This window comes from Cyprinodon tularosa, unplaced genomic scaffold, assembly GCF_016077235.1.
Source record: "Cyprinodon tularosa strain WSP-4 unplaced genomic scaffold, ASM1607723v1 ctg96, whole genome shotgun sequence".
In the NCBI taxonomy this organism is placed as follows: domain Eukaryota; kingdom Metazoa; phylum Chordata; class Actinopteri; order Cyprinodontiformes; family Cyprinodontidae; genus Cyprinodon; species Cyprinodon tularosa.
In genome coordinates, this window is record NW_024039740.1 from 565,091 (window position 1) to 589,168 (window position 24,078).

A 24,078-nucleotide genomic window follows, 5' to 3' on the forward strand; every position below is an offset into this window, starting at 1 on the left:
AAAACTGTGGTGATGTGCTCCACCTCCTTAGTATTAATAAGGATGTGAGCAGCAGCATTTTGTAGCTGTAGCTGTCTGGTGGACTTATTAGGCAGATCTATAAAGAAACCCTACAAGGTATTAATATTACAAAAGACAAACACATGACCTCGTTTTTACAACATCTTTAAATATGTTAAATGGCTGGTAATTGTCAGGAAGGTGTTTTTAATATTTTTTTCAAAATTCTTACTGATAAAGGATTTGAAATAGGTTTGCAGTTCTGCCGTAGCAGCTTGTCTTAAATGCTCTTTTTCCAACAGCAGTTTGAAAACTTCTGTTTTTAGGGCCTGCAGGAACATGGCAAATAAGGCATGAACATTATTGCTTTTGCTGGTAATGTCAGAGAAAATTCTCTTGCATGCATGCATGCATTTTTTTTTTTTATAATGTCCCTTTTGGCAAACTGGATTGTTGGAAATTATTGCTGTACTTAAAAAAAAAAAAAAAAAAATCCTTCAGGGGTTTTTCTTTGTTTGGTTTTAAGCTATGGATACCGTAAATTATGTGGTCTTGGTTTAGTTGGATTTAAGAACTGTATTTAAAAACACGATTTGCAGCTATTAAATCACCTAATTAGAGTACCTCAAAGGCTTACAAGAGACTACCCTAATTCATAGAAAAACCAGAGCCATTTTTTATCTTTCTCTGTTCTCTTTTCCCCTGGGATCCTGCAAGGCTCATTTCTTAGCCCTTCCTTATTATATCTTGTTTTCTTGAGTTATAAATGTGCTTTTCATTTTCATGCTGACCAGTGCCAGGTATATGTTCCCTTGAGACAAGAAGAAACCATTTTTTTTGGAGTCAATATTTGAGTGCCTTGACAAAGTAAAAGCCTGGATGGTTCTTACAACAAAGGGGAAGCATGGGAACTCATGTTTTAGCCTCGTTTTACTGGCCGCCTGTTTATTTCAGGCTTAACTTTAACATTCTTTATTTGTTCCTAAATCTTTAAAAGGCCTGTAATACCACTTGGAGTTTCTTGAATTACATTGCCCATCCTGTTCACTCCAGTCAGTGTATCAGCCTTTGCTGGATATGCCAAGGATACAATGAAAGCTTGGAGGTGACAGACCTTTTTCTGTGGCAGTTCCAAGACTTTGGAAATAACTTTATGAAGTTGAATAGTTGTTTAAGACATCTTTAACCTGTGTGTGTGTGTGTACACACACACATATATATATATATATATATATATATATATATATATATATATATATATATATATATATATATATATATATATATATATATACACTCACCAGCCACTTTATTAGGTACACCTGTCCAACTGCTCGTTAACAATTAATTTCTAAGCAGCCAATCACATGGCGGCAACTCAGTGCATTTAGGCATGTAGACATGGTCAAGACAATCTTCTGCAGTTCAAACCAAGCATCAGTATGGGGAAGAAAGGTGATTGATTGTTGGTGCCAGAAGGGCTGGTCTGAGTATTTCAGAAACTGCTGATCTACTGGGATTTTCACACACAACCATCTCTAGGGTTTACAGAGAATGGTCTTGTTGATGCTAGAGGTCAGAGGAGAATGGCCAGACTGGTTAGAGCGGATAGAAGGGCAACAGTGACTCAAATAACCACCTGTTACAACCAAGGTGGGCAGAAGAGCATCTCTGAACGCACAGTACGTCGAACTTTGAGGCAGATGGGCTACAGCAGTAGAAGACCACACCGGGTGCCACTCCTTTCAGCTAAGAAAAGGAAACTGAGGCTACAATTTGCACAAGCACATCGAAATTGGACAATAGAAGATTGGTAAAACGTTGCCTGGTCTGATGAGTCTCGATTTCTGCTGCGACATTCGGATGGTAGGGTCAGAATTTGGCGTCTACAACATGAAAGCATGGATCCATCCTGCCTTGTATCAACGGTTCAGGCTGGTGGTGTCATGGTGTGGGGAATATTTTCTTGGCACACTTTGGGCCCCTTGGTACCAATTGAGCATTTTTGCAATGCCACAGCCTACTTGAGTATTGTTGCTGACCATGTCCAACCCTTTATGACCACAACTCCCTGAGGAATACTTCCAGCACCTTGTTGAATCTATGCCACGAAGAATTGAGGCAGTTCTGAAGGCAAAAGGGGGTCCAACCCGTTACTAGCATGGGGTACCTAATAAAGTGGCCAGTGAGTGTATATATCTACATTAGACAATGTATATATATGTCAAAGCATTAGTACAGCTCTTCTGTGAAGGCCTTAACACTTCAGAATAGAACAGGAAATCTACTAAAACCTGACTATCCATGTAAAGATATAGACCATAGAAGAAGAGCATTAATCAGTGGAGAAGCCAAGAGGCGTATAATGTCTCTGGAGAAACTGCAAAGATCCACAGTTCAGCAAGGGGAATCTGTTGACAGAGCAACTATTAGTCGTTTACTGTACTCAACAAATTTTACTTATACGAAAGGATACAAAAAAAAAAAAAAAGTCTTGTTTGTGTTTGGTATAAGTCATGGGGGCACACCAAGCCTGTGAGGGAAGGTGCTCAAAAGGAGACAAAATAGATGAGGATTGAGCTATTTCCTTTGAATGAAGCAGAAAAGCAACAGCAGATATCACCTTAAGCACATTTTGCCTAATCTGAAGCACGGTGGTGGCAGCACCAGACTGAGGGGATGCTTTTTTCCAGGACGGATGGATAAAATTTGTAAACCTTAATAGTTCTTTCTAAAATAAAATTATGCATTGCACTACATGAAGCTGACACCGCTAGTTCCAACATATTTATGGTGTTTGTCAACAGGCAAGCATTCCTAAAACAATTTAGATAGATACCAATAGATAGGTTCACCTAAGGGTCTGTTAGTTAGAATGGTACTGGTTTAAGAATTTGTTTTTTTGTGGTGTTTCATAATATGATAAACATTAAAACAATGCCATGTTGCAAATTCAAATGTCAGGTCATAAGTAGGGACTTGTATTTGTGTCTTTAAAGACTGTTTAAAGTATTAATAAATGTGCGTTCTCAGTTTGTCACTTCACAGAAATGTGTTTTATTAAACACCAGTCTGAATTATTAGGAACTCACCTAAGCATAAATAATATTTCAAAACTAATGAGAAATATGTCAGTTTTCTCTCTCCTGACACGATGGAGAGTGTCTGCTAGGGCCGATGAAGCAACGTCCACACTTCTGCTTCACAGCAGCAATTGTTTTTTAACAAAAAGCTAACTTGTATATTTACATTCTGATTTTTTTTCTAAATTATTATTATTTAGGTAGGATCAGTGCAAGCTTAATGCATATGCGACTTATGTTCAATAGGGAAGCCCAGGACAGTTGCTCTGCTCTCTGATCTAAAACTGTTGCATCTAAGTCCCTGTTAGTGTTTTGGATGGCGGGGGGCTTATAAACTTTTTCCTAATGGCCTTAAACTCAAAGTGATCTGTGCTATCATGTGTTGTCACCAGAGTCGCCAACATGACAGGAAAAAGTAGTTCGATTTTTCACTAGTCGCTTTTTTGAAGAGAACAGTTTAATGGCTCGAAAAAGTGGTAAATAGAGCGCAAAGTCACTGAGTCTGCAATAATGCAGATGCAGCCTCGCAGTTTCGTTTTATACTACTGGGCCAGCAGTGGGCGGGCCTATGCTGAAGGAAGCTGTGTGATGACATAAGATCACAATTTTATTCATACCAAAAAAATCCTGAAACACAGAAGAATTGAAACCTAAATTCCAGTGCCACAGTGCATACATAAAAGGTTGGGTGACTTACATACCTTTATGACATTTTTACCGTTTTTAGAATTCTCTTAACTCCGTCTTTAAGCCTGTCCTTGAAAGAATAAAATTTGGTCAAAGCACACTCTCAGTCACCTTGAAATATTTTTACATGCTCAAAGAAAGAAAAATAGTGAAAATTCTAATCACTGTGAAATTTTAAGCAGTGGCTCAGCTGAATGATTTTAATATGGTGCTTGGAAGAATTCAAAGTGTGCTTTAAATTTCCATTCCCACTTCTGTTAGTTTACTGGCATGCCATCTTGACCTTGACAGAATGCTATTTTCTCACTTTGAACTATAAAATGACAGAACATTGATGCATAAGAGAAACTAAATGGCAATATGATTTTCTTAAGTTAAGGGAATTCTTATTCTATCTTGTTTTGTTTTTTTTCTCTTCATTACTGATTATCTATAATCTGTTTGGCCGGATACATAACTAAAATCAAAGTAAAGGAAAACTAAACACATGCAGAAAGGATTTCATCCACTAGCAGTTTTGTAGAGTCTGTCTGATTTCTAGACAGATGTAAGTAGATATAAGTACACAGGCACGAAATGTACCTGTCAGTTTAGATAAAGGATTTTCTGTAGAGAACATTCAGTTAGATCTGGAGTCTAAAACATTTTTGAACCAGGATGATGATGATGGAGGGCCTGTGCATCTCAACAACTCCCATGAACCCTGAGGTATACAGTAGGCTACCAGAAGCACTCAGGATGTAGGGAATTTGCAATGTTCTTCTGTTCATTTTGGATGGCAACACAACTCCGTAACTCATGAATCTGAGTTTGAAGGGGTGGAAAAGAAAAAACAACTGCGCTAGCAGGTGGAGGAACAGTGCAGGGAAGTTGTGCTGTAGGCTTCATTTCTATGTTGTTGTGATGCTATGTAGCAGTCTCTATGCTCTAAGAACTTTTTCTGCAATGGTTAAATGGAAACATAAGTGTTAAAACTTTTCATAATTTTATTGACACAACCTGGTTGTCAGCTTGCATGATCCTTAAAGCAGCAGAGGAGAGGTTTGTGAATGTGAAAGAGTTAATAAATACATACAAAGAAAAAATAAACTAAATTACTTAAAATGATCAAGAAAGAAAAAAATATCTTCTAATTAACAAAAGGCAACGTATGCATTTAGTCTAATCTGGAATGTATTTATAGTTTGCAGTAATGCTTCTAAGAAATTGATAACCGAGATCCTTAAAAGAAATGCTTATTTTCAGTTAAACTGAAGTAAATATTTCATCCCATTATTTTTGTTATTGCAATCATACAGGAAAGATACAGAAGGATGGGAGAAAGGAGTCATGCAAACCAATATTGAAAGTGGAGTACAAGACCTCAAGGAGCAGGTTTGTTCTCTCGAATTTCCATTTTTGCACATTTCATACAATGTTTTTTTGGATTGTCTTTTTTTATAAGTGCTGACACAAGCTAAGCAAAGCAAACTGTGGTTAAGAAAATTTAAATTCTTCTTTTGCAACAGTGAGCCTTTTGTCATCTTCTCTGGTGGTCTTTCATATGACAAGGCGGGACGACGACCAGCTTTAACCATCATGCACGGCAAGGCCATCACCGTTTTAGAAATGGACCACCCTATTGTAGAATTCATGGTCCTCTGTGAGACGCCGTACAATAATGGTATGTACATAGGTTACAATTCTCATAAATCTTTATTGTACCTCTGTTCAAAGGTTTTAAAACCATGTGTTGACAGTCCCAAGATGTTTGGGAATGTTAACACAGAATCCTGGAATTACCTTCATACATTACCTACTTAACATTTTATATATTTGTCCTTTAGTATGAATATTCTTCTGTCCTTGTGTGTGTCTAACACAGTTTAGCAGTAAGCCTAACTACAGTCAAATGAATATGTGAGTCAGGATGTATCTTCCTTACCGCCACTTTATTTCACTGAATCACGTATAGGGAGTAAAACTTTAATGCAGACATAAAATAGCTACTTTTAGTTTAGAATCATTAAAAAACATTGATCAGAAACTTAGAATTCAATGTTAACATTAAAATAAACTTACGTAAAACCATTGGCATCATATAGTAGTCAAACCTCACGTTTACTGTAAATATTCTCCACAAATAAGATTTAAACAAATTCTACTCTCGAATATTAAATTCAAACTTACAGACAGTGGTGTCAATGGCATAAACAAAAGGCAGATGGCAGTGGATGACATTTTTTATTTTTTTTTTGAGGTTTTTACGGCACTAGTGGCTCGTTTTTTTTTTCTGATAAAGCAGGCTGACAGGAAAGGAGGAATGAGTGAGGTGGAGAGACATGCAAAAAAGGACCACAGGTCGCAGTCAAACCTGGAACTAAGACCTCTGTAAATAGGTAGTGCACGCTCATCACTGTAAAATGCATAGACATACATGTAAGAGTAGAGCCCGCATTGGCTGTTGCGGCGGAGAAATTACGGACGCCATCTTGGAGACGTCGACCTGCTCTAAGCCCTAATGCTACGTTCACACCGCACATGATTGAAACAGCAGAGGCAGCTGGTTTACATTCAAAGTCAGTGGTTGATGGTCATCAAGGCGCAGCGAAAGGTCCTGCAGCATCTTGAGCAGCAAGAACAGTGCATCTTGATAGATCTGAGCAGCCGCAGCACTTCATGAACTGAGCATCGTAGGTGCATTATTCACTAAATAAGCAGCAGCTGGAGTTGGTAAAGTTGAACTTTTGCTGCTCAACGCACCACATCAACCAATCAGAGAAGCTCATCTAAGAGCTGGCAGGGAGACCGACACAGCACTGCTGATCCAGATCACTATGATCACTCCTCTGAAACAGTTTATGAATGCCTAAATTAACTTAAAATGTTGAAACCTGCTGGCAAAATATGTTTGCTTGTATTATTCTGGTGCCTGTTGTTTGTATCAGACCTAAAAAAAGCTAACACCTACTTCCAGCCGTGATGAACTGTAGCAGAAACCTGTCTTACAACAAATTAAAGGGCAGAACAATAAAACTACTGGAGTAAAAAACAAACAATTTGGCTCATTTTGTTTATCGTCTAATGTGTCAAATGTGTGCTGGTCCAGTCCTGTATGAATTTAATTTACTAAAGTTGGGTTATTGTTTCAAACTGGCATTAAGGGTTATACTTTTAAATATAAAGTAAAATGGTAAAAATAAGTCAAAAACTATATAAAAAAAGAAAAATTGGGGAAGAATAACCCAAAGTCAAGAGCAATGCTTTTTGAAGTGTTGTTATCCATTAAACACCAAGGTTTTTAAATACCACCATACCACCATAGACATTTTAAACCAACAATACAACAGAACTGGGACCTTGTCATTTTCTTTTGCCGTGCCTTAAAAAATAAAGTAAAAAATAAAAAAATAAGTTGGATAAAAAATTTTAAATTTCAACGATTAAGGTTTAATGTTTCAATCCTATCATGGTCCCCCTTTTTGACAAATCTTATGATAGTTCTTATAAAAGTGCATTAGAAAAAAAAAACATTGAGGGTTCTATAAAATCTTAAATCTACTGTTGATAGAGTAAAAGTGCTTTTTTGTTATCAGAATGTTTGTAGTAAATACTTTAATGTTATCCCAGAATTTATTAAAAAGACAACTGGAATCCAAATGATCCCAACTGGTTTGTATTCATACCTACAGAAGTCCAGGAGCCTTATGCTGTGGTGGTGCTCTTGGAGAAAGACTTGATTGTGGTGGATCTCACACAGAGCAAGTAGGTGTTTCACATACCCTCCCAAACACCACCCACCCTCACACTCACACACACAAACACTTGCTGCGAGGTGAGACTGATGTGAAATCACCAAGCGAGACCTCTGAGCTTCTCTTTTTCTCTTTTTGACAAGCGACATCATAATGCATTACCACTGAGGAAAGGCAAGTCTACACCTTCAGGATACCAATAGAAACCCTTTTTGTCACAGTTTTCACCCAAAGATAAAATTATTTTTACATGTAAAATTTAACCTGAGTCTCAATTTTAAATTAATTAAAGGACATATCATTAATACTTTCAGAGAGGAAAATCTGTATAAATTTGTATATGAAAATGTTTTTTTGTTTTTTTTAGAAGATTTCTCACTTCAGTTGAAACTCTGTCTTGCAGATTTCTATTTTTTTTTTATTAATATTTGTCCTAATCTGGTGTTATAATCCAATCACTGCTTTCATGGTGCAACTTCCACCATCTTAGTTAATTAACCTCCAAAGGGTGAAATAAAGATAGAAAATGCTGATGAAAATAAATTAAGAGATAAACACCTTAGCCCCCAGAGTATGTTTGAATAGTGGATCAACACTTCAGTTCAAATCAACTTGCTCTGAAAATTGGATTTGATAATTACAGCAGTCAGATATTAATGTCTCCTGATGGCTGTACTGTTAGTTCACCCAGATTGTATTTTGTATTCTCATTGATCAGCAGTAAGTTGTGTTGAAGCTGACACAGAGTTAATACATGTCTGCTGTTCAATAACTAAATTAAATTTTCACTGTTGGTGTGTTTTGCTGTCCCAGCCTTTTTCGCTGACACATTGTAAAGTTAATATTTTAGTAATATTTTACATACTGTTAGGCCATTTTAACATTATTTCTATTACAAAGTACATAGTGCTTTATATACATTTGTATTGTTAACAATGTACTTTTACAGCTTAAAATTAAAGTAGCTTTTAGAAAGAAAAATACACTTTGATTTTGCAACACTTTCTGCTTTATGTGTAATTGTTCTTATATCCTGGTTTGATGCTTTTCAATTGTTGTGTCTTACAGCTATCCTGTGTTTGAGAACCCATATCCCATGGACATCCACGAGTCTCCTGTAACCTGCACGGCTTATTTTGCAGATTGTCCACCAGACATTATCCCCATTCTCTACTCAATAGGAGCTAAACACAAGAAGACCGGCTACAGTCAAAAGGTCCATATTTAATACTGAAAACAAATAATTAAGAAAGATTTCTGCGCTTCTTTTTTTTTTTTTTTTGCTTTTACGACCTTTTTAAGCAATATAAAAGCATTCAAAGGAGAATCCCTTACAGTCATGTGTGGCTATTATTTATATAGTGGCTAACAATTATACAGTATATGTTAGGGGCGGCGGTGTCTTACACCTTATTTATTGAATTCAAATGTTAAACTGTCTTTAGGATCTTGGCAAATAGTTTTTTTCTCAACACATTTCTGTGTATATTCCCTGGAAAACGTAAATCCTTACAAACTCTGACATTTCTAAAAGGCTGCAAATATTCCCATATCAACTCGTTAAACAACAAATAGATGCTAGAAGCTCAATAGGAAAAAATAGCTTTTCTTTTAACTGCTAAAGAGTGACTATTTAAAACTAGAATCCTGGACTATAGGTATGCATCTCCTGCAATAGGTATGCATCTACTGCAAATGGGATTTGATTTTTAGTTTCTTACTCATCTTTTTCTTCATCCATTGTAATCAAGTAAGCAACTCTTTTAATACTAAAACAGATCACTTTGAATGTCTTTTCCTCACAGCTTCCACATTAAAGAGTGAATGGTTCAGTAACTGAACAATAAACAGGATTTTTTTAAGGCACAAGAGGATTTATAAGAGCATCTGTAATTATTGTGCGGGATAAATTAAAATATTATTTATTTGTCCACTTGTTTTTTATTCAGCTTACTGGAATATTTATCTTTTTTGCCATCCAGATAAAACATTCTCAGAGATGTCCTTAATGTTCTGCTGCAATATGTAGAGATGGGTAGATCGATCCTAGAATCCATAATAACAATACCAAAACTGGTAATGATATTAAACTATAGTCCAGTGAAAAGACCAATAATTTTTTTGTCTCTTCTGCAGGCTCTACTGCTGCAGATTCACCAAAGTCTTTTTTTTTTTTAGATACAAATGTTTTAACATGCTTGAAATTGCTTTAAACTTAATTTGTTATTTTTCCGTTGTTCAACTATCATAAAATATTAAAGTAAAAAATCACAAAAAAAAACACCAAAAGATGAATACATTCATGATACATAAAACTTTAATTAAATAAAAGTATCAATATCAGTACCAGCGATACTGACTCATGGTATCTTACTTACTTAATCGCATTGATCAAAATAGGAATTATGCTGCAAATTCTTGGAACTGCCCACCTCTAGCTATTAGGACTAAGGAGGACCTAATGGAGAGATTATGCTTTGGAACAATTCGGTTTTTTTGTCTATGTATTCAGACTTTTATAAGAAAATCTGTTACATTCCTACATAAGAGAAATTATTTAACCCCATAGAACAATTTTCATACAAACCTTATTAGTGCATTTCATTATCATTATCATCTGTTTAGTTTTAAATCAACCCAGTTTTGGATTATGGAGTGAAATCATGCATGTCTGTCAAAAGTTATGGGAGTTTGAAATGATTTTCAAAAAAGATTTTACAAACACTGGGGACAACAATGAGAATATGTTGTAATAAGAATTTAAAATGATGTTTTCTCTCTTAAGGAGTGGCCAGTTGGTGGTGGAACATGGACATTAGGCTCCCACACTTATTCAGAAATCATCATCACAGGGTAAGTCTGACATTTTGATAGAAATGGAAGAAAAAGAACATCTGAGGGATTTCCGCTTGCCTTTCACACAACTTATTTTGTATATGTAATAATGTTTCACTTATTTCACTAGTGTGACCTGAGTCTATTCCAGGCTAAGGAGAACCGGTGTCTTTTATGGGGCTGACAGACTTGTTAACTTATTCTCACACACGGGGTGTGCAATAGCTGAGTTGAGTCTCTGATGCCAATGTGGAGAGCATTTTCTTAAGAGCCAGTGTGAAAATTTTAAAAATCTCAGATCATAATGAAGGTTTTTTTCAGAGGAACCTAAGATTTGAATTTGTTCTTCTCAGTTAAGGCAATATGAATGGCTTTACTGCAGATTTAAAGACAGTTGCAACTTCTAAAATATGAACAAATAACTAATTAAAGAAAGGTAAATTATTTCCTTTATGTTGTAGTGCTCTGCTTAAAAGATAAAAAAATTTAACTGTTTTTTTACTTGCTTTTTTGTTGTTGTTTAGACATGCTGATGGGTCAATAAAGTTTTGGGATGCATCTGCATGTAAGTCGCTTCTCTAATAATTTCCTTGTCATTTTAGAAACAACTCTGAAATATTGATTTGAGATCATCTCAGGTTTTCTGTGACACATCAAGATCCAATAAACAATATGAGATCCCCGATGAGTCACTTCCATTTTGCCACAGGCTTGAAAGAGAGGACACCAAAGCAAATTAATAGCCCTCTCATGATAGGGAAAGCTGCACAGCTAATTAAGCAGGTTGCCTAGAGTTATATCAAAGCTATTACCAGAAAGAGACATAAAATAGCACATGAAAACGAGGTCTCGCCAAAGAAAAAAGAAAACCAGTGTGTTCTAATTTGTTTTAAAAGTCACGCTACAGATGTTGTACAAGCTAAAGACCTCCAAAGTGTTCGAGAAGCCAAAGCCAGGTGATGGTCGGGCTGCTGAGATGGGGGAGGACGATCCTTTTGCTGTCCAGATGGTTAGCTGGTGCCCTCATAGTCGCATCTTCTGTGTGGTCGGCATCTCGGCACACATTATTCTGTATCGCTTCAGTAAATATGAAGCCAACACTCAGACAGTGGTGAGTCAAAATAAGAACCTGGTAAGGAAGACTGCAAACTGACTATCTGATGTCCTGCAGATGTTTGCAGTTTTTAAGCCATTTCTGAATTTTGAAATGAATAGATTGAATAAAACTTGTAGTCATAGTTATGGTTCTGTGGACTCATTCATATTTCTGCATTTCTGTCATTTCTAGTCCTTAGAAGTGCGTTTGCAGTGTGAACCGGAGGATATTATTACTCCATCTGAGAATGAAAACAATCCCTGCTTCTCAGAGCCCACATCTCACTCACCCCAAACCCACTACCAACATCCTGTTAGCCCTGGCAGCAGAACACCCGACGGAGCTAAAGACAGCGTCCCCTCTCTCAAGTAAGCTTGTGGTTCAAACAGAATACAAAACATAATTCCTGATAAGTAAGGAAATACTGACATTTACATACAGAAACATTAAGTGAAAAAAATTAAATAAAAACAACTTAGAGGCAGAAATAATCAGTAGGAGTTGTGTGTAATTCCTTTTAATCTTTCTGTTCTCTGTGGCAAAAACACTTGCTTCTCTCCCTTAAATCTGTTTTAGAGTGAAGGAAAAAATGGTTCGCGTCCCTCCTGGCTATCAGTCAGACTTGGTCATCCAGCTGCTGTGGGTAGACGGTGAGCCACCACAGCAAATCACCAGCCTGGACATCAATTCTGCATATGGCTTGTAAGTTCTCAGACAGATTATGTGAAACCACGTCAGTCAGTCAGTCAGTATGTGAACCTGGTTATCTGATACACATGTTTGAATGTTTAAACTGAAATTGAATTAACAAACTTAAACTAAATAACAAAAACAGATTTTTTTTTCAATACACCAAAATACATTTTCAGAGCAAATAAATGATTATTTAAACTATTTAACTCTGTATCAAAGGAATATATCTAAATTTGTTTTTTTAATTAGATAAATACAGATTCAGTCAGGATAGTTCAATTTCATTTACTGATTGCACAAGTTTCTGCACATAATTCCACTGGGATAAGTGTCCTAAACTCTCCAAAACATGAAAAAATTAGAGAAATCTCTTATTTTCCAGAAAAACAACAGATTAATATTTACTTATTTTTCTGTGTCTTAAAATATGCAGTTAGGAGTTTAGCGGTAAAATTGAAAAAAGTGGGGGGGAAAAGGATCCTTTTAAGGAAAATATATACAGTACTTTTAAATTTGGCTTTCATGCTTGACCCATTGTGAATCAGAGAAAAATTCACAATACATCAAATCCTTTGCATCCAATTCTTCTGATTAACAAAAACTAATGTGTGGTTGTTTTGTCCTGAAAAAATAATCGCTCAAAGTAATCAGTAAAAGCTGCTTATTGATGACATGTATGCCCTTAGCGACTTCCAGTGAACTGAACTGTATCTTTCAAGGTGTTAATATTTTGCACACGTTCAGTCAGAATAATTCTAAAGTCATGTAGGTGAACACCACCTTCATCTATATTTTCCCCTTTTTTATAGGAAAAAAGGAAAAAATCCTTAAGGTGCAGCACATAGTCTACTTTTCGGGGCCTGGCATAAAACAATTGCATATTCCATTTCTAATTCCATCCTGGGAAAGTTTAACTGCAGTATGACTAAATCCTAAACCATTTATAAACTTATTCTCTTTCAACCACACATGGTGTTGAATATGCATAGCTCTGTCCATCTGTGTTTTAGTTTCTGTGTTTCCTTTGGGCTGGCTACATTACATCTAAACAGGTTTTTATGAATTTGGGTTTTAGAAGGTAGTTTGGGGTTTCAAATGGCATAAAATATACATCATCAGAGGCAGGAAGCACATTTGAACATTCAGGAACTGTATGTCAAGCAATAACCAAACAATGTTAATTTTGCAGCACACTAAGAAACACTAAACATAAGACTAGATGTGAAAAATGGCATGTTATGGTGCAAATTAATTAAATTCTCTTTAAAAAAAAATGCTTTTTCATATAATTTGAACAATTTTTAATCATAGAAAAGAAACATATTTTTACACAGCTGTAGTAGGGAATAGAAAATGTGAACGTGTTTATGCAGCAGTAGCACACCTCCTTTCTTTTTTCCTTTTAAGAATACTAAATAGCTTTTCTTTGAAAAGAGCCTCGCTTCTCAAAAACCAATAAAGTCACAGCTTGGTTTAAAAAGCTCAGTGTGGTTCAAGGCCAATGCATTTTTTGAAATTTCTCATTTAAAGCTTTCCACAATTTGAACATGGCCAGTGGATATTGATTTATTTTGTTGTCTCTAACTGCCTTTTCTATGAATATAAACTCTTAAATTTAAAAAAAGAGAGAATTAAATATATTTTGTTGATATTGCTTAGCTTTCAGTGCAGAGGAAAAGTAGTCAACTGGATATATAACTACAACAACTGTAGCTAATAAAAACTGTTACATAATTAATTGTACAGTCTGTATTGCCAAAGTTATAAAAAATTGAATAAAATAATTATTTTATCCTTCATCAGATAACAGTTATGAAGAAATGCCTTATGACATTGAGTAGTGCTGCTATTGGTTCAATTTCAATGAAATTGATTCTGTTGTTAATTTTAAACATTTATTAACTGTTTTTTAGCTTTTATTCTGTTAACAGTTGCTATTTGATTTTATTGTATATATGTATACAGCATTAAGTCACAGATAATGTCCTCTCAGGGTCCTTTATAGGGCAAACAGATCTTATTTATTTTCAATATATACAATCAAATTCACTTCTATTTAATAATAATAGAACTTTATTGATCTCACACTGGAGAAATGTACCTCTGCATTTAACTCATCCCCTTGGGGAGCAGTGTGGGTTTAAGGGTATTTGCCCAGGGACCCAGAGTGCAGGCTGTGGGAGTGGGGCTTGAACTCAGGACCTCTGGCACCCAAGCACAATGCTCTAACCATTAGGCCACCAATCCCTCTGATATTGTTACAATAAACTAAAATCAATAACATTTGTATTAATGGTGTTATGTTACATTGCAGACATTTTTTATATTATATTCATATAATGCCAGTTGGGAAAAACTGAACTATTTATAGAAGCCCATTGATTGCTTGATTTGCATCAGCCCCTTATCCTGAACAAGCATATTGTGAAAGTGAAGAACTAGTGCTGAACCATACTCAGTCATAGTGGCTATTTCCTCAGCTATTGACTGACATAAACATCCAGAACGAGAAATCCACTCAATTAACTAAAAAAAGAAACTCTGAAACAAAGAAGCTTTATTTTAATAAAGTATGAAAAGAGTCACACAAAATTAAACAAAAAGGCCTTTTGCTTCAAGTGCTAAAGGTTTTTTATATGGGATGATTTAAGGCTATCAAGTTCCTCTTGATCAATCATACCTCAAGAGCCAGGAGGAAACAGCTGACTCTGGATGTTCTGGGAAACGTGGCATTAATATTGAAATCACAGCAGCGTCAGCAGTGTGAGATAAAGACAGGCTTTTGTTGTATGTAATTGCATCAAAATGTCAGAGTTCATTTAACAATTTTTTAAGAGCTTGTGTTTCACCTTCTATATTAAAGAGAGAAACCTTGTCCAAAAGATTGCATATGTTTTTTGTAACTTTTTTTTGCTTCTTTCCTGTATGTTTGTGTATCCAGGTTGGCGTTTGGGAATTGTAACGGGCTTGCGGTGGTTGACTACTTACAAAAAACAGTTATATTGTGTATTTCAACACTGGATCTATACGGAGCCACCGACCCCTACCAACGCCTTACCCGTTCCCCCCGTAGGAACCGGCAGTCCACCTCAGGTAGCACACAAAAGCATATCTGCCTTGCTACATAAACCTGCCCACTGATTCACTAACCAAGCACCTAAACAACAAAGTGTCAACAAAGCAGTCAACACTGCTCTATCTTTCTGACTCAATCCTCTCTTCTGATTTTTTTCCTCTGTTGCTTTTCCTTTTCACATCTGCCTCAAATTACTCTATTTCCATTTTAAAAAGTATGCAAATCTGACCCATTATAGATGAATAATTAAAAAAATAAAACATTAGATCAGTAGTTTTCCTTTATTACCCATAAATACCATATGTTCTAAGTCTAAACAGTAGTGAATGAAGTAGAAAGGTTGCTTGTCCTAACCTTTTGGTTTCAAGTTAATATCAGATTCCATTATATAAATATTTTTTTTAATGAGTTATTTTTTTGTTTGTTTGTTTGTTTGTTTTCTGTTATTGAGACAGGAATTTGCAACTACATATTTAATGTGCAAAATGACATAGGAATTAAGGAAATCAGATTTTTTTTTTTCGGTAATTCAGTTTTCTATGTGCAAAACATATAAATCAAATACATCGTTTTTAAGCCCTGTATTTAATAATTCATTTACACATACGTCTTTAAGCGTGAAGTAATTAAAAAGTAAATTTAACACCCATTTAAAGATCCCAATTTTCATAAGGTAGGCTATGCATAATCTAATTATTGACAATTAAATCTGATTAAATATACAGTAAAAAGCACTACATTTACAGTATTGCCCTGTCCTACATTGTTATTGAGATTATACATTTTTACGTTAGAGATGTATACATTCAACAAATTACTAATTATGTTTAGAAAGCTTCTGTATTGTTCCAACAATGGGCCACTTTAATGCAACATGGGTTTTTCATTCCTTTAGAGGATACTTCTACTAAGAACTACTAAGCTAGACTAACAATAGCATGTTTTGGCTCTGTTTTGGTTTTAATAGTTGGTAATTTGGTAAGTCTGTGTTTTACTTTTAGAACAAGATGTAATTCTGTAAACTTCTTATTTACAAAAATCGTAAAATGTATGAAGAATTATCTTAGCTCCCTTCTACATGCTGTATATCTATATATATCTATGTATATAGATATACATACGCAAAAGGTTGAAAACCACTCAAAAAGGTAGAGCAAAACTCAGAGTTTTAGTCCTTTTATACAGTTAAGCTAACGTTTGGCTTTCAAAAGAATGTAGTATGGCTAACTGGGGTGTCAGCAAAATAATCTACATGCAAAAAGCCAGATGATTTTAAAGTATCACAATTTTCCACAAAAAAGTTAAAACACTACTTGTTATGATATAAAACAACCTCTATTTAAAAAAATATTTTTTACCCCTTTTCTTCTTTCTTTTCATAAACCACCACAACAAACAGAAACACTTACCATTATGTTATGATATGCATGTGAACAAGTCATGTGTCATCTAACATTGACATGTAATATGCATGTTGTCTTTTGGTTTCTCTGTTTGCTCTGTTTTAAGTCCTGCTTGAGCATAGATATGCAGTCTGAAGCCACAGAGGTCTTCTTGTACTCCCTTACCCCATTTTCCCTTTTCTCTGCTTTTTACCTTCGGCTGTAGATGGCCTCTGAAACATATTATATTTATCTATATACCCTAATATGCTGTAGTTATTATCAATGCCAACGGTGAGGTTGGAAAGATCTGTAAAAAATTAGAAGGAATTGTGCATCGGACAATATACAGAAAAGCTGAGTTGATTTTTGAAGTGTTAGGATCATGACGTTAAAACGACATATGCTTTTAAACCCTTCAATTTAAACCATTGAGATGTAGTCTATATAAAGTAGAACTGCAAAGCTATAGTCTGAATTCCTCATAATTGTAGCTTCAACAACCACTATCTTACCCCCTTTCTGAGGTATGTCCTATACCTCTTTCCCACTGGTCAAAAAAACTGTTTAAACCTGCAAACAATTAGCTTTTAGTGGCAGTGGAAACAACTCACTGACCTGCATCGACCCGGGTCAAACGACTCAGTTAAAATCACCTTAAAACAGCTCTGCTCCAACTGGCATTTGGTGGGAAATTTAGACCTGGGTCAACCCGCTAATTTACATAATACCACTGAGCTCATTTTGGTATCTTTAAAGTGCACAAAGCACTTTACACCCTGCCCCTCACAAGGTTGCAGAGCGGTCAACTTCAACTCTGTTCAGCCTTTTTTCTTTTCTGTTTGACAGCATAAATAACATTATCTAGTTTTATTTGCAGTTTACCATTTTGATGTGTCCATCATTACCATAGCAAGTAGGAACTACTGTAACCCCTCAATTATACAGTCTTGTCAAATCCTATTTGATATTGGTGGAGGTTGCTGAAGAACTCATCCTTCAAGTGCAATGTGCTGACAAAGAGAAGTTATGAAGCATTTGATTTATATTGGCACCCCATGTCATATTTTGTGGATGCACGTATTCTCTGTTGTTTATACGTGGACTAAATTTAAACACCTATAAACTGCTTAAAATCTTTCTTTAATTTATGCTTTTTTTATCATTATTTCCTCTATATTCCATTTTGACTGAAAAAAGCTTTGCTACAATTGTTTAACCTACATCAGAACCACAACCAGACCCTAATAGTTGCCGTGATCTGATTATACACAAAATTTCAGATTTTTTTCCCACTCTCTCGGCGCTGTGTCACTGTTTGACAACACCTTAGTTATGTCAAGCAGCATCCGGGGAGAGCAGAGCTTTGACCGCTCTCCCCGCATGGATTTCATTGCTGTAGAACGCGCAGTTTGCATAGGGATACTCTGGTAATCCACTGCTCTTGCTGCAGACATCGTGTTCAGTGTGAAAGCACCTTCAGTCTTACTAAATGTTACGTAAGAAAAACTGCTAAAAACAGTCAAAGTAAGAAAGTTTATGTTATATGTGTTAAAGTCAGGCATGGTCCTATTGCTAAATTTTCAATTTCTATCTTCTAAATAGGAGATACATCAAAATAATTAGAAAAATAAAGATTAATCGGTCACTTCAAAGAGGTTCTCATGTTTTAGTAATGAATTGGGTGGTTAAAACACCAATGACTGAACATTTTGACTCTTCTTCATCTGTAGCTGGGACTTCCTTAACCTTGGACAAATCTGTGAGAAAGCTGTGAGAAATAAAAATGGCAGATTTTCTAAAGTATTTAGCCTGAAATCCATAACCCATTTTAGATTTTCTGCAGTAATGACTGAAGTTTTTGTTTAAAAAATAGGGAATACAGAGTGAATTTTACTTTCTGCAATCTTAGAGACTACAAAAAAATAAATAAGGGTTAAGAAAGTGCATTTTGCACTACATGTCCTCTTAAACTTTCTTAAAAAACTAAAATAAATATGAGGGCAAATGCTTCTGGGTAGAACTGTGAATTTAACAGTAATAAAAATCTGAAGGAGTGCAATTTCCTTAAAGCTGTGCATCTAGTGAATGCTTACAATATTTTGGTTCAATTATGGCACATTTGTGCTGTATCAATATACTTTATTCTTAGAGCTGTGGTTACCTAGTCATTCTAAAGGTAAAGTAAAGCCACAAAGTGCAATGATTTTACTTACTAAGCAGTTAGCTTTGCAACATGAGATTTATTTTATGTCACTCTCTCAGTAATGATATGTCTCCTGCTAACACAGTGGTTTTCGAGCAAATTACCAATCAGCATCAGCTTTTCCAGGGTTTGCTGGAGCCGCCGGTATATCTTGTCTGTCCTCCCCTGACACTAACTCAGTTGCTGCTTGCTCTCACTTTCTTTTCCACTCTAAGCCTGTGTGTTCTTCTCTCTCCCCTCCACCCTCCTTTCTCCCTAAAAATATGCTTTCTCCCTCTTGACATCACTTCTTTATCTGCTCTCCTTCTGCCATTTCTCACCCTACTCACAATACTATCACTTCTTTGCTCTCTTCCCTCTGCCATATCTCATGCCTTGTCTTGAATCTCTGCCCACACCTCTCACTCCTTTTTCCTTCATTCCCTCTCCTCCTCCTCCTCCTCCCACCTTTTGGTGACTCTGTGGCTGCTGATGTGGGCATGTGGGGACTGCCTGACAGAGCATTGCATGCGCGGCCTGTCTAACTTTTATTCAGATTCAAAGAAAAGGATCCGTACATCCTATCAGAGTAAGTCGGGCCTTCCTACAGTAAAGGCTGGCGTGAAAGTACTTTGTGAATGTGTGAGTGGAGGGGTTTGGTGGGTCAGTGTTTTGTTAGATTTTAGTGGAAAGAATAGACATAGAAATAGATTTGGACTCACTGCAAAGAACAAGCTCAAGAAATTATTGAGCATTGTAGCAAATTTTAAACAAACTTTTCCCACATGCTGTGGCTTGCAAACCTTTGTGACATATACGTTTATCTGATAGAGCAACACCAAGCTGTAAATAATTGTAAAGTGAAAAGAAAATGAAGCATGGTTTTATATAAAAATCTGAAAAATATGGTGCATGATTTCACCCCTAAGAGACTTAGTTTGGAGAGCCTCCCTTTTAGGATTTTATCTCTACCACTTTTGAATATGCAAAGATTGACCTATCTTTCCCTCCAAACCTGTTTAAAGGTTTCTACAAATGTTGAATTCCCATCTTATATACAAGACATTCCTTTTTGTTTTTTGTTTTTTAATAACTGCCTTATCATTTCAAGCTCTTTGACAAAAGCTGTGTATGAGAGCCTGTCTTATAGTTGCTGTATTGACCCTTTTTCCCATCTGAGTTGCAGCTCTTTGCAGCTCCTTCACAGTTACCATGAACTCTCTCCTGCTTCTACAGTGGAGCAAAAAATTTAATCAGCCACTGATTCTTACAAGTTCTCCTGCTTAGAATTGGAGAGGTCTGTATTTTTCATTACAGGTACATTTGAAATATGAGAGATAAAATGAGAAATAAAAGATATCCAGAATATCAGGTTATTTTATCAGTTGTATTTCTAAAATAATTTACTTGTAAAAATATGGTAAAAAATCTGTATTTAATGAATAACCAAGGTTTAACTCAATACCTTGTAGCCCAGCCTTGCAGATTTCCTATAAAGCAGGAATGTCTTGCAGCTGTTGCTGGGTAACATGGACTTTCAACTCCCTCCATAATTTTCTTAGGTTGTTACAGCTGAAGACTACTTGGTCTCTCCATGACCTTAAAAATACTTTTAACAGAGCCACTCCTTTGCTGCCTGAGTGGTGTGTTTGGGATTATCGTTATGCTGAAAAATAGCCGGCTATGTTCCTTCTTCAAGGCTGTAACTGATGGAAGGAGGTGTTGGCTTATAATCTCACAACACTCGGTCCTGTTCAGTCTTCCCCGATCATTCGGTTTGTTTTTATTATCTTTTGAGAGATAATAATCTGTTCACTTTCGTGAATTAAACATTGTTATTGGTGTAATGAAAATAAATTTGACCTTAAAGGGACTTTTCATTCAATTTTACAAAGATGTGCTAATTTCAGTTGCCCTATCAGATAAAATCTTAATGAAATATATATTGGTGTTTTTTTCTGTCAAATGGCAAAATTTAAAAACATTTAATGGCTAGAACATTGGTGCAAGCCATTGTACAACATTATTTCAGTTTGGTCATTAATACTGTTCGTTGAAGGAATTTATACATTGCCATTATAGCTTTAGATGTCATTTAAGGTATATTTAATCTTAATTTATTTGGCTTATATAAATACATGGATAGACAGAAAGACAGACATAGATATTCTTGAAGTATTATTTCTGTAAGACTGCAGTCAGACTGTAAAATTCTCAACTGATTATTGAGACAAATTTAGAAATTAGACATGTTGTAAGAACTTGTGGGAAATAATATAATTATTCAAAGTTTACAAGTCCATATCATGCATCTCAAACACTACATTTATAGTGAGAAGATCAGGGTGTAGTTATATGAAGAGATGGGGTTGTTTATTATATTTTCACTTGTAATTATTTTTGTTAATATTTTTTTGTGGAAGAAATGATTGCATTTTGACCCGTGCCTGCTGCATGCAATCAGATTTGCAATTCTTTTGTTTGGACTTGTGTTTGTTTTGTGTTTTGGCTGTTAATGTCAGTTAAAAATGTGTGATTTGCACTACATGCTTTATAAGCTAGACTATAATCACATTTACATCTCAATGTGATTTACTTGGTCCAAAAATAGTTTGGTACTTTCACCACACTGTAGTGCAGGTCACACTCGCAATCAGCTGCTCTAAATTAGTCCCACTTAACATGAAGTTGAGAGTAAAGACCTTGATTTTGAAAGATTACTTGTACATGTCCTTTCATGTTCTAACGGCTTTGCTAGGGTATATGTGTAAAAATACTGTTGCAGTGAAAAATGTAGAAAAATCCAAACTTTAATCTGAGGACATTTATGCAATAAGTGGAAAAACTCCACATTCTGAGGTAATTGATAACACCTCTATAAGGGCCTAATTTGCCCTTATGTAAATATGATTTTAAAATAAGGGTCCAAAGGGACTTGTTAGGTTCTCTGCAGGCATTCACATACCTCACAGATTCTTGCTGATGTTCAGTCTATATGTGTGGGCAGGGATAGTGGTCTGTGTCGGAGATTAGAGCCAAAAGCACAAGAGATAACAAAATCAAAAGATGAGATCAAAATCAAAAGCAGAAAATGAGAAAGATGACAGCTTTTTTAACAGAGTCTCTCAAGGACAGTAAGGATACAGACAATATATTGAAACTCTGGTCAGAAATCACTTTGTTTTTTCATTAGGTTTATTTTAATCTTCACTTCTGAGTAGATAGAGAATAAACCAACATATTTTCTGAGCTGGACATCTTAGTAGAACTATATATATATATATATATATATATATATATATATATATATATATATATATATATATATATATATATATATATATATATATATATATATATATATATATATATATATATATATATATATATATATATATATAGTGGGATAAAGACATCAGGATGGTGATGTCAAAGGTTGATTTAAGTAATTTTAACCACCTCTGTGTTGAATCAATTATACATTAGGATGCATCAGAAGGTGTCAATGGGCCTTTGGGAGACACATATAACATACATGTATCTGTAGGATGGACGTGCTTTTCCATATATTTATAATATGTTTCATGCCAAACTTGCTTGGAACATTTGTAGATTAGATTTTAGAGTAAAGTTGAACAAACACCACATGTTTCCAATTGTTGACACTTGGATACTTTGTGTTTACTGGCATTACACAAACGACAATCTGTTATGAAGACGTATTGATGCAACAATGGCAGATCTCTACAAGAGATTTGAAAATTTCCTTAACTTGTTATGGCAAAATAAATAATGTAATAGATAAATCTTGATGAATTACTACTAAGAAATTCTTAATTTAGTTAAATTCAGTATGCTTCCACAGTTTGGCATGAACTCAAAGCAACTAGAATTCCAAGAAAAAAAAGATTCGATTAATTTCAGTTACAGATATACACAGCATATCAAAATCTCACAAATTCAGTCATTGTATCAGATCAGAACAGTTAGTTTGATTGTAATTGTATTACAAGGCAGTCTAACAGGTATTTTGAAAGCAAGGGAAATATGACATTGCTAAGAACATAAAGGATATTGCATTACTGACTTGACAACAACCATCTTACTGAGCAAGCGTCCGGCAATAGTAGAAAGGAACAACTGTTCTTAGGTTAAATATATTTTAACTTTGCCACAAGTAACTCTGTACAGTAGAAAAAAGTTAGTATTTTTACTGTTCTCAAATTACAAATTGGATTTTTCTATAACCTTTCACTGTTAAATATAGTTACACCAACACATATTTAATATACTTATAGTCATTTCACAGACATTTTATTAAAGAGGTACCAGTAAATAAGAATGCATAACTCTCTCTAAAGTGTTGTGTTGTTGATAAACATTTTGTGAATCATCTTTATGAATAAAAGGATAAATAGTGATTAAGGATGTGTCTCCTCTTCCTTCTTATGGCTGTCAATGGCTGCATTAGGCCTTACTGAACTCACTGACAACCAGCAGTCCATAGACATGGAGAGAAGCAAGTCACCCACTTCAGGTAACCTACTCATACATACCTACACACATGCACCCACTTGACTCTGAAACATTCTGGCTTGATATTTGCATCTATTTTGCTCGCTTGAAACTATGCTGGGTTGCTGTTGACTTTTAACTTGTATTACAGCCCTAGGTCCCCTCACCCACCGCATGAGTATCTTCACTTGATGAGCATGGCAGCTGTTTAAAATGGCTGCTCACGTTCTGTGGCATTAGCTGGAAGTCTTTGATTAAAAACTGCCAAAGGTGATGAAATCAGAGTAGAATATCTGATGCGTTTTGCCCCAGCTGCGACTGTTGTTTTCTTTCATTCTTTTAACTCTACAGAACTATGTTTTCCAAAAGGTAAGAAGGAAAAAGAAAAACTACCCCAACCATCTCCTCTTCCTCTTTCTGTGTGAATCTTTGATTTTTCATCTAAAATTGATAAAACATCTGGCAGCTGTGGTTATGATTAACGTTATGAAATGTTGCGGGTAACGTACCTCATAAAATCTCATGCTTTATAGTACTGTCTTTGTTCTGTTTCAGTCATATTTATTATCTTCTTTCATTAAATGTTTTTTAGCATCTGAAAGTGCGCTGCTTGTATTAAATTATACAGGATGTATATTAAAAGAGGCTTGCCTTCTCAAAAGGATAATTCTGTAAAGACGGATATAACCCAGTGGTTCTCTGTATGCTTCTAGGTTCTATTTATTATCGTCTCTTGCATGAGGAATATAATAACTGATGGAAAAGCTTGGTCAAAGCAATTACACAAACTAT

The 24,078-nt window shown here is 35.3% G+C and overlaps 1 protein-coding gene across 12 annotated transcripts in view; it reads left to right on the top strand.

Annotated features, from left to right (window-relative positions):
- stxbp5l (syntaxin binding protein 5-like) overlaps positions 1 to 24,078 on the top strand; it is a 168,486-nt gene that overhangs the window by 101,535 nt on the left and 42,873 nt on the right. For 7 of the 12 annotated variants that reach the window (XM_038275456.1, XM_038275457.1, XM_038275459.1 and 4 more), the window contains exons 9-20: positions 5,069 to 5,144; positions 5,279 to 5,433; positions 7,442 to 7,514; positions 8,573 to 8,720; positions 10,290 to 10,357; positions 10,864 to 10,904; positions 11,236 to 11,450; positions 11,628 to 11,803; positions 12,012 to 12,137; positions 15,070 to 15,221; positions 19,292 to 19,360; positions 23,243 to 23,308. In XM_038275456.1, coding sequence (XP_038131384.1) covers positions 5,069 to 5,144; positions 5,279 to 5,433; positions 7,442 to 7,514; positions 8,573 to 8,720; positions 10,290 to 10,357; positions 10,864 to 10,904; positions 11,236 to 11,450; positions 11,628 to 11,803; positions 12,012 to 12,137; positions 15,070 to 15,221; positions 19,292 to 19,360; positions 23,243 to 23,308 — 1,365 coding nt within the window. The remainder of the gene's footprint in view (positions 1 to 5,068; positions 5,145 to 5,278; positions 5,434 to 7,441; positions 7,515 to 8,572; positions 8,721 to 10,289; positions 10,358 to 10,863; positions 10,905 to 11,235; positions 11,451 to 11,627; positions 11,804 to 12,011; positions 12,138 to 15,069; positions 15,222 to 19,291; positions 19,361 to 23,242; positions 23,309 to 24,078) is intronic. The other 5 variants (XM_038275458.1, XM_038275462.1, XM_038275463.1 and 2 more) reach the window with 1 other exon arrangement.